The sequence below is a fragment of the Hippopotamus amphibius genome, chromosome 8 (genome assembly GCF_030028045.1).
Source record: "Hippopotamus amphibius kiboko isolate mHipAmp2 chromosome 8, mHipAmp2.hap2, whole genome shotgun sequence".
Taxonomy (NCBI): domain Eukaryota; kingdom Metazoa; phylum Chordata; class Mammalia; order Artiodactyla; family Hippopotamidae; genus Hippopotamus; species Hippopotamus amphibius.
In genome coordinates this window covers 39,270,080-39,282,175 of record NC_080193.1, presented here as the reverse complement: position 1 = coordinate 39,282,175, position 12,096 = coordinate 39,270,080, and the positions used below count along the sequence as shown (strand labels likewise).

Below are 12,096 nucleotides of genomic sequence, written 5' to 3'. Positions count from 1 at the left end.
ATTGAAGCCAAGATGTCCTTTGAAATTTCCATGTATATCCAACATTATCCTAGATTTCAAACCAGGTGGAACAGTTTGCTCTTTTGGGTGTGTTTGCCGTCTTTCCTTTCTTAAAATAAAACAAAAGAAGTTTTAAAGGAGGACATGTAGAAAAAAAGGGTTCATTAGACAGGGCTCTAATTACTTCTAGGCCATTTCAGTGGACAGACAGCACATGAGTCTGTTTTTAGAAGGAGACAAGTGATTACTTTATCCCGATATTTTTCAATGTAAATTAAAAATTATAGTTTTCTCAACTTTCTCAGTTTTATTTTAGAAAACATATGGTAAAATCTTCTTAATATCACTAACATAATAGCTTTTGTTTTCATTATAATTATACCATGTATGTTTATATTCAATTTGTATGTTATATATGTATATATGTATACATATATTACTATATACATCCACATATGCATACATATACATGCATATGCATTATATACACATTCTATTACATATGGATTGTATATACACACACACACACACACACACACATATATATGTACACACACATACACTTGTTTTACATATATAAAACCAACCATGTATATATCTACCTTTCTCTCTCTATATGACTCTGACTCTGTATATATCCAACCATATGTATATAATTATTGTACTATATACTTATGTATGAGTATAAAATACACACAATACATCATTTGTATTGTGCATATATGTGTATATATATATATATATATGAGACAAAATAATAACATCAATATTATCACTAACCACAAATGTTAGCTATTCACTATACAGTAATTTGTATTATCCATGTATACTCTTCATGAGTAGGGTTTGTGCCTACTTTCACCAGCCATGTGCCAGATTTTAGTACACTGCCTGGCACATAGTAGGTGCTCAATTAATAGAGAGATTTGTTATTTATGAATTCAGCCAATCTAGTAACTTGCAAGTCTTGCTGCATTTTGGAGTCACCTGGAAATCTTGTACTTATTTATCAATATTCATTCTTGAATCCCATTCCAGATAATTAATTCAGAATATCTGGGAGGTAGGACTCAGCATCGTGGCTTATAAAGCTCTGCTATTTAAACTCCCCTCAGGACAATGGTTGGCACTGGGAGTGGAGCTGTTTTGGATGATGATGGGTGATGCATCCCGACGCTCTGACTGTATCTCCTATCTGGCCTTTCGGATTCAGACTCTAGTTGGGAGAAGGAGGAAGGTCAACCTCCTCTCTGCCTACACTCATGCTAGCCTTGAGCTCAGGCACCCAGGTGCCCCCGTGAGCAGGTTAATGATAATAAATTGAAGCAGACATGTCTGTCCTGTTAGTATCTGTGCATAATAGGGGAGTTGGCCTATGATTAGACTCACAGCTTCCCCAGAAACTGCAGAGGAGCTACTGAGGCACTCATGGGTGGGATTGAGACCAACTCTGGCTCAGGATGCCCTCTGGGAGAGCCTGTATTAAAATCTGCCAGCCTGTATTTCTTACTGAAATGACAAGTGGACCTCCCTGTCCAGTCTCTCTCCACCCTGCAGTGAGAAGGAGCTTTAGAATATGCACATCTGGTCTCAGTCTGCACACGATGCTCCAAGGCAGGCATCACTGGTCATTTCACAGATTTGAAAAAAACGAGGTTGAGAGAAGGTAAGTGACTTAACAGATGCTCACAGAACTTGTAAGTAAATGCCATAGCCAGCATTTCAACTGGCAGAATAATTTCCAAACCTCTTTTCTTTCTAATACAGCCCTCTTAAACCTGTGTTAATAAATCAATTTGCTGATGTGGTGGTTAGGAGCAAAACCGTGGATTCAGATGACTTAGATTTGAATCCAAGCATTTGGATTCTTAACTTCATGATTTTAGGCACATTATACAACTTCTCTGAGCCTCAGAAAACCCATCAGAAGATAAAAAAGTAATAATGCTAACCTTACAGTATCTTTGTGAAGACTAAATACCATAATATGGGTGAAATGCTTTATAAAATTTTTGGCAAAGAGGATTCATGAAAAGGCAGTGTTAGTCCAAAATTGTTATTAATATTTCCCTGCTGGGGCTTTGATTAGCCATTCTTTCCCCTATAGAATAGCATTTAAATTATTTTCTCAACAAAAACATAGAACTTACTAAGTTTTATGTTATTGATTGCATTATAGCAGAATACTTGTGATGTGTAGTATGAAACAAATATAATAAATATATAAATAAAATTACAAATCAATCTCACTATGAATGGAGACTCAAAATTAAAATGTTAACAAATAAAATCATTCTGCATTTTATAAAAACAATATCAATAGCACAACAATGAATTAGGACTCACTCCAGAATGTAAAGATGGATCAACATTGGAAACTTACTAATGTGATTGACTTCATGTATCGATGGGAAAATATTAAGATCAATTAATGTGAACTCTCCTAGATCAGTGTACCTCTTGAAACTGCACACAGATTTTTTCTTAACTTGAAAATGTGTTTAGAGTATTCACTATATATGTAAATAAACAAGTATCATCAGACAATGTCTTTGAAAATTAAAAAATTCAACTATAGAACGATATATACACACACACATTATAAATATGATTTCAACTATATCTCTCTGATAAACATGAAGTATCCTCCCTTTCCTTCCATCCTTCTGGATGGGATGTCCGTTTCCAGTGACTCAGCAGATGTCACCACAGAGCACCAGGCTGTGTGCAGGGCTCTGGGCATGGAGAGTAAGCTTGGTCATGTTCTGTGCTTGAGGAGGTCATGGTCGGATGGGGAGCAACATATACCACCAGCAACACACACCATCCTACCCACAAAGCCCCAGACTAGAGTGACTGCCATTCCAGAAGCACCTCCTGTATACACCTCTGCTCATTTAGTGCCTTCTATATGCCAGGCCGGGTGATTCACAGTTTTTAAGACTCCGCTCCTCCCCTTCCCCTGCTGGCCCACATGTCCCTCTGTCCCTTGGCACCAGGAGGGATTTCAAATCATTCAAGCCCTACTCCATGCACGGGCACCGCTCCAGCCTCCAGCTCCACCCTCTCACCGCAGGAAAAATTCAAAGCCGCCACCACCACCCTCTATCTTCTTTCACTCCACACCAAGCCCTACTCTTTGGGGAATCCTTTTGCGATTTACCATGTGAGTAATAAACTTTATTTCACACCCATCAGTGCCCATGGGGCATTCGTCCAGCATTCATAAGTCCCTGTGTGGGGCGCTTCCCAGCCTCCAGCATGGAATGCTACGTGCCCACATAAAACAGGGTTTTGTTGAATTTTAGATTAATTTGGGAAGAACTGACATCTTAACAATATGGAATTCTGACCCATGAGCACAGTGTTTTTCATTTATTTAGTTCTTTGATTTCCCTAAGCAATATTTTGTAGTTTTAAGTGTACACATCTTTCACATCTTTTGTCAGATTTATTCCTAAGTATTTCATATTTTATGCTGTTGAAATAATATTTTATTAGGATACAATTGACATATAATATTACACTAGTTTCATACTGTAGAGCACAGGGAACTATATTCAATATCCTGTGATAAATCATAATGGAAAAGAATATGAAAAATAATGTATATACATATATGTATATCTGAATCACTTCCCTGGGCAGTAGAAATTAACACAATATTGTAAATCGACTATACTTCAATGAAATAAATTCAAAAAATATTACCTTAAAAAATTTAAAAAATAAAATATATCTCTCTGATATCCAGCAACATATTTGTTAAAGGCATTTCACATAAGACATTATTTAAGGGTGTCTGTACTTCCTTCACTCATATGTTGTAAAGATACACATCTAGCATTTACCCACAGTTATATCTAGCTGGTAGCATTACACATTTTTTGTGTTTTCTTACTTTTACTTAATAGTGTTTTATATTTTTAATGTTAGAAACATTTATTATATTGTAAAAATTAAAGCTATTGAAGAAAAAATCTTGGTGGATTTCATTCTTGCTTATGATAACATGCTATTATAATAATACATTTTCATAGCTATTTATGTTAGATACATGTATTATGTTAACATGTGTTATGTTAACATGATAACATGTATTATGTTAATATATCTTTTTCACAAGAACCTTTTATGATAATCAAAGAAGGATAAGGTGGGTTTAGGAAAATAGTAACCAGTATACTTTGAATATCCATTATGTGCTGGGAAACATGGTTTCATTCCATGTTAACGCCCCTCTACCCAGTCTTCTCCTGAATGCTGCTCTTGGACATGATCCCAGCACATAAAGATGCTCCCTTTTTTTCCATTTACCCACTGTGTGCTTATTCAGCACTTGCCTTTAGAGTTTGTCACCTACTCACCTACTCTCCGGTTGAGCTGAGCTGAGCTGTGAGTACCAGCGAGGTCTGAGGAGCTGGAAAAAGCCATTGGAGAGAGCAAGGATGCTAACGGGTCATCACAGTTGTCTAGAATGAAAGGGGAGAGAGAGAAAAAAAATTCCATTAGTAAGAAGTGTTTCACAGAGAGAGAACTCAAGGCATTAACCACCACCACTTATTAACTATCTGCTCTGAACAAGGCTGGTACTACTTGTTTCCATATGCTATTTCACTGACTCCTCACAACAACCCTGAAAGACAGGGGTTAAGTTTCTTTTACAGTTGGGGTGACTCAAGTTCAAAGATGTTAAGCAGTTTGTCCAAGGTCACAACACTAGAAAACAGTGTGGCCAGAATTCTTGCCCGGATTTGTCTAACTCAAAATCCAGCTATCCCTCCATTCCTTCCATCAACCACTTGACCAGAGCCTCAAGTTATGGCTAGTGAGCTTCTTCTATAAGAGGGGAGATGGTTTAAAAATGGGGAACATTGTTTAACTACTAGCCCGTCTTTAATCCCCAAGGACTCTTGTAAAAGTTCTATCTAGAGGGACAGAATGACTTAGAATGTCTCACTCCCAGTTGTGTGAAAATCTTTGGAAAATGAGTTACTAATTTTAATAATTCATTTGTATGCTATGAAGTAGTAGAGAATAGCCCCCAAATTTGTACAATCTTGAATCTGACATTTCTTTCAGTATCTACCCTTCTAGCCTTTCCCAAATGTGGTAGGTAAGCCTTCTAAGGCTTCTTTGATGCTGCCCAGATGTGGAACAGGGTGGGGCCATGGGCAGAGATGCAGATATGCACCTCTAGATTGCCCTGACCATCCAACCTCATGTCCAGGACTCTGTTTTTCACATAGCATATTGGCCATCTAAAGAGCTTGTAATCATTCATTTATTTGTTTGCATTCTCCAAGAGGTAGCATGCTCTTTGTGGGACCTTAGCAAATAATCTGGCACACAATACCTTTTGATAAAAGTTTACTTAAAGAATGAAATGGTGTGTAAAGGAAGGAAGGAAGGAAACAAGGAAGGAATAAATCAATCAATCAATCCACCTAACAGCACCAACCCTTTTACCATTTTTCCATTTTGTATACAATTGATCTTGAAGCATATTGCACAATGATCTCATGAAATCTAGACATACTCATTTTAAACAAATTGAAATGTGTTATCCAGTTTGAAAGTAACTTCATGGTGTCAAAGGCTCTCAGGAAGAGCTGAGTTGACATTTTTAAAAGAAATGTACATAGGATTATGAGGTTGCCTGTTTACCCAGAAAATTCTTAGAGACCAGTATTTCATCTAATTGTAGGAAAATTAATGAGAAACATAAGGATTGAGTTTTTGTTTGTTCAATGTGTTAAAAAATCAACTGGCAAAGTATATTTTGAGTTTTTCCCAAACACAAATGTTTGAAAAACATTTTGAGGTATTTGACAAACACAAAATAGAACAAGATCCTCACTGAGAAGGAATAACACAAAAATCAGAGCAAGGGCACCTCAGTAGTTATGGGCATTCTGCGAATAGAAAGCAGAACTCGAGGCCACTTTAATGGGCATCTCAGGCATAAGATGCAGGTGAGAGGGGGTGCACGCACCCTTCCAACACACTTGTTTGGGAACATGAATTTGTTACTCTATTTATATTTCAGGAAGCAATCTGAACATAATGGAAATCTTCCACTTGCTTATGCTGGTTTCATCATCAGGAAACAGGTGAATGACAAAGCTTGAACCCAACTGGACTGATCCCCAGAGGTATACACCACACACACACACCAAACACCACAAAATATTTTTCTTCCCAGCCCTGTTATGAGCATCATCTACCCACATCTGTAGTTACAGCTCACAACCCTCCTAACACCCACTTCCACAAGCAAACTGAAGATCTTTCAAAAGTCAACTACCATATTTATTATAGTCTTTATCTATTTCTTAAACATAAAGCAGGTATAAAACTCTGCTATCATTTTTTCCAATATTTTCATTGAAGTATAGTTGATTTACAACAATGTGTTAATTCCTGCTGTACAGCAAAGTGATTCAGATGTGTGTGTATATATATATATACACACACATCCTTTTTTACATTCTTTTCCATTATGGTTTATCACAGGATATTGAATATAGTTCCTTGTGCTCTACAGTAGGACTTTGTTGGTACTGTTACCATTTTGATTAGGTTCTTTTGTTGTTGTTTTTTATTTTTCTTTTTAATGTGTCACTGATGACATTTTTGATGACATATTGTGCTCATAACTCTATTTTTCCCCTAGGTAAAAACTAAAGTAGCCTAATCATTTCAATTCAATTTGGTCCAATAAATATTTATAAGGTCCCACTATATGCTTGACCTTGAACAGGCATTGGGAATACATTTGAGTAAAATTGAGTCTCAGACTTCAAGGAGCTCAGAGACCACTGAAAAATATAAAGATGTAAACAAGTCAATAGATGGATGGGACAGTTGAGGAGAGTTTCACCAACATTACACTCAAGCCAATTACATGGGTACCAAACTAATCACATGTCTGGCAAGTGGTCTCTCCAGTCTTCTCCAGCCCCGTGCGGTCCATTTTTCCACCAGGTGCTGGCCTTGGAGAGAAGTAACCTTCCAATCCCACTGGCCTCACATCAGCTGCTCTTTCCCCACTGTCCATTTGCTCTTGTGAAATGTACCTTCCTTGTATCTCCGTTTGTGCAGTCAGTGTTTCCACTTTGGAAATTGGTAAATCCATTATAAACAATCTGTGCTAATGGAAAGGTCTGGAGAGGATTCTTCAGGACCCCTTTTCTCACAGACCCTGGACATCACAGTGACCTCAGCTTTTGCTCCTCTATCCTTAAAAGTGATACGAATGGGAACATTTCTAATCAGAAAGGAAGAAAGACCCTTCCACCCCCCACTGGCCAATAAGTAGTTCCCTCTGTCTTCTCTATGTCAGACGGACAAACCTGATGAGTCACCTAAACTGAGAATAGACCAGGACTCATATTGGTAATCAAGTTACCCTCATGATTGGGAATTAAGAATTTGTCCATATAAGCATTTTTGATGCAAAAATGTGTATTATTTTTAGACGTGTCCTATTCTTAAAGCTGACAAGAAATGATCTGGCATAAACAAGGACACCACTGTTGACACTTAGACAACACTGGTTTGAACTGTGCAGGTCTACTTATACCAGATTTTTTTTTTCCCAATATATATATGTAGTACAGTGCTACAGTGTTGAATCCACGGATGCAGAACCTCTAATCCAGAGGCCGGTTTTTCCAACATTTTGGAGATAGGCATGCCAAAACCCACAATGTCCAAGAGTGAACTGTAATTAATTTTGTAAAAATTCCTGATTTTGGACTGCTTAGGACAGTGGAAGACGTCAGGATGACTAAGGCTGGGAGCTTCCCATCCTAGACTGGTTTCTTCTCTTGCCCTGGTGACTCCAGTTAACACATTCCAATGTGCTAAGCTGTATCTCAGTCGTCCGCAAAATCAAGAGAGTCATCTCTGCCACATTTGGCTGTAGAATCATTTTAAATATGGAATGAGAAGAGATAGAAAAAGTCCCCCATTAAAGGGTAAAGCATAGAATGAGCCCAGGAAGCAGTATATGAATTGCCTGTGATACCTGCTTGCAATCGAGAGCAACTGTTTTCAACAATTTTATTCCTGGGATCTCATGTCTGTGTTATAAAACCTGCTTGAGAATTGATATCACCAAAAGCTCTTTTGCACTAAAGGTTTGCAGTGGACCTGATGAGAAGGAGGATAGGAAGTGGAGGGGAGAGGAAGGGGTAAAGACATGCAGGAGAGTGAGGACAGCATTGCATGGGGCAGTCATTGCCATCTGAGGACTGGCAGCCTTCCTGAGTGCAGGCCGACATCGCACCAAACACATGGCTGAGAAGGAAAGCGCAAAGCACCATCTGCTCCACCATCCCTGCAGGCTTTAAATAAGCAGACCCATGTTGTTGTTAAATTTTAGGCACCACTCACATCTCAGCCTTCTGACAGTGTGTTTGCATGCTAAATCCATCAGTCGGTTCTTCCAAAACTGCGGTGGATGTTTATTTGTATTTACATGAGGAAAGAGGAAAAGGTGAAGAAATTGGGGGAGAGAGAGATGTCTGAAATTTAGGAAAAACATAAGGCGGAACTAAAAGTCAGGCTTCCGGTGGAACACAGAACCTGGAGGGACCATAATGATTTTTCCAGAAATGAACTGCACTTCACAGATGCATTGGCGTAGTAGAATATTTTCAAAATATTTCCTGAAAAAGCCCATTCATGGGCTTTTCCTCTCAAAGATGTGTTGCAGAAATCAGGGGAAATTAAAAGGCTATGTAAAAATGCAAACCTTTATTCACATTATTAATCTCCACTTTTCTTTGACAAATAAATGAACTGCCACCTTGTTTTCCTTTACACGATAAAGGCCACCTCCAAGCCCACCCAGGCAGATAAAAATCCACACCTATGGATGTGACCAAAAGCACCTCAGCTCTTCCCATCAGTGGGTGCTGAATAAACCCAATCCTATTTGCAAAAGACTTAGTACTACATTCATAGACTAAGATGATGTCAAAACCAGAAGGAACCACTGAAATGGTGAAATTCAAGCACTTCACTTTATAAATGAAAACCTCAGGATTGAAGGAGATGTCAGGCTTGCTAAGGATTGGTCAGCTAATTAATAGACTGGCCTGGATGGAAATTCAGGTTTCCTCATCGCAGATGGTGACCACTGGTCAGAATTACCTGCCACCTGTGCCTAAGTCTGGTGACCATTAGTTATATCAGTCTTCATAACATTTGTTTTAACAAGTGACTTATTTTCTGCAAGAGGAAGGGCATAGTTTCATTTCCTGGATAAGAGAAAAACACTGAAGAATAGTCTATAATTTTCAAAAGAATTTGAATTTCTTACTTTTTTTTGCCTTCATTTCTTCCTTCAACACTCTCTCTTACCCACCATAAAAGGGTGGAAAAACCCACAAAGAGAAGATGAAAGAAGAAAATAAATGTATTTATTTCCTGATTAATATTTGTATGCATATTCAAGGCCAGCATTTTCTTTGATATTTTCAATCTGAATAAGTGGGGATAATTTTTCCCTCAATATACATCTATAGTTGAATATTAAAGGTCTTCTTTCACATTAATTAAAAGATAAAAGCACAAAAGAGAATTCTGTGCAAATATGGTATTTACACAGCTTCTTAAAAATGATCATTGACTCTTTAAGATGATTCTACTTTAAGTAACATTTTTGGTTGCCGATGTATATTTTCATTCATTATTATTAGAATACCAATAGAGTTACAGATGGTAACTGAAGTTAAATTGTGAGCATCGCCTTGATGACTAGAGTAAATTGTCTGTATATGGGGATTTGGAGCTTAAGGGGTTCACCTGTATTTACAGGTGAGATAAAATTCCTCTTAGCATTGCACACCTAATGGCTCACTTTGCTTAAAAGACATAAAGCATGTGTTTTGTGTAGTGCCTACAATGAGGCCTGGAAGTGGCAACTCATGCTTTTAGCTTCATTAATTTTCCCCCTTGTTCCCTACAATTTCACTTAGCAAACAACAAAAATAAATACTCTAATATTACTCTTGACTCTGACCCCATTCCCTCGTTCCACCATGAAATCCTACAAGATAAATGACTACATCATGCGCAGACTAAGAAACATGGCTCCCTAAAATGGGTCAGGAAAAGAAGATCAAACCTGTGCTCCCCTGACATCCATCTCCACCATAATGCAGTGCTACTTGCCTTTTGATTACCAGCTGCGTACACCTGCTTGTGCCCTTTGCTGTGGGGAGACAGAATTCAAGTCAAGGACACAGACCCTAAGCTCAAGAAGCCAGGCATTTACTCTGGGTTGAAAGATAATCCATGCATTTTTTTCAAAGCTCCTGATGTGTATGAACAATTATATGCAGGAGACCTTTGGCTTAAGATCAAGGAATCCTGGGTCCTCTTCTTTCGTCACTGTGAATGTGCTCTCATTTTTACCTTTCTGTGCTACAGATTCCTCCACTACAAACAGCGGAGGTGATGGTTCATTTGTTCCATCAACAATCTTTACCTGGGCACATTCTAGGTGTCAGAGTTTCTGTCAGCCTTTCAAGATAGTAAGAGCAATTGTAACCAATTCCTCCAACATGATGGAGATGGACACACCCCTCACTGACCCACAGTTGTGACGGGTGATGGACAGATAGGGGTACAGCCAGGGCATCCCCAAAGGGGGCTGGTCCTGTCTAGGGATTAACAGGAGCACTTGGGTTCTTTCTAGGCTTTTAAAATCATTCTAGTCAAGATGTGCCACAATGTTCATTGCAGCACTATTTACAATAGCCAGGACATGGAAGTAACCTAAATGCCCATCAACAGATGAATGGATAAAGAAGATGTGGCACATATATACGATGGAATATTACTCAGCCATAAGAAGGAATGAAATTGAGTTATTTGTAGTGAGGTGGATGGACCTAGAGACTGTCATACAGAGCGAAGTAAGCCAGAAAGATAAAAACCAATACTGTATACTAACTCATATATATGTAATCTAAAAAAATGGTACTGATGAACCCAGTGACAGGGCAACAATAAAGATGCAGGTGTAGAGAATGGATTTGAGGACATGCTGTGTGTGGGGGGGGGGGATGGGCACAAAGGGGAAGCTGGGACAAAGTGAGAGAGTAGCATTGATGTATATACACTACCAAACATAAAATAGATAGCTAGTGGGAAGCTGCTGCATAACACAGGGAGATGAGCTTGATGATGGGTGATGACTTAGAGGGGTGGGATAGGGAGGGAGGTAGGGAGTTGCGGGAGGGAGAGGATATGGGAATATATGTATAAACACAGCTGATTCACTTTGGTGTACAGCAAAAACTGGCACAACCGTGTAAAGCAATTATATTCCATAAGAGCTTTAAAAAAAAGATTTTAGGAGAGACTTGGTTTGGAGGTACTGATGTTCACTTACAAGTGGCTTGCTAGGAATTTATCATAATCAAATCCACTAAAACAGTAACAAGGCGGCAGTGGCAGCAGCAGCTTTAATTCTTTCCTGCCTCTGGGCAGTTTCTCTTCTAGGTGATCAGCAGTCCCTGCAGTACAGCCAGGGGGAGACGTCATTCCTAATGGATGGGTGAGCAACCTACAAGTTTGTTTGTTTCACACTCTAGTCTGTGTCCAAACTGGGCTTTGAACCAAGGTCTGTGTGATCCTATGTACATCATCTGTCTGAAAATCTGATTCCCAGCCCTAAAACGATGGCAGGAATGCCTCAAGGGCCAGTCTCTCATTTGATTATCTTGTGTGTTTAGCTCTTTCCTTCTTGGATTTTCAAGAACATCTGTACATGGGTGTCCCATAATTAGCCCAAAGACAATGGCTTCAAAATATGCTTGCCTAAATTTCTTTCTTGTCAGATTACCCCTACTAACACTGATGGACTTTTTTTTTTTTTTTTTTGATTCTCAGGTTAAGAATAACACGTTAACAATTTATTGCTTTGTTTCATTTTTTTCTTTTCTATCCCTAAGTCTAATTTATCAATGACTTAATCTGATTTAAAAAATGTTTCTTAAGATCCTTGGATGGGAGGCATATGAGATACTAATTATGTGTAGAATATAAAGCGTCGCTTTAAGCAAGGATTTTTTTTTT

At 38.4% G+C, this 12,096-nt stretch overlaps 1 protein-coding gene across 2 annotated transcripts in view; it reads right to left on the bottom strand.

Moving 5' to 3' along the window:
- The window catches only part of CNTNAP5 (contactin associated protein family member 5), an 893,955-nt gene that overhangs the window by 692,668 nt on the left and 189,191 nt on the right, over positions 1 to 12,096 (bottom strand). For both annotated transcript variants that reach the window (XM_057745525.1, XM_057745526.1), the window contains exon 2: positions 4,368 to 4,472. In XM_057745525.1, the coding sequence (XP_057601508.1) occupies positions 4,368 to 4,472 (105 nt within the window). The remainder of the gene's footprint in view (positions 1 to 4,367; positions 4,473 to 12,096) is intronic.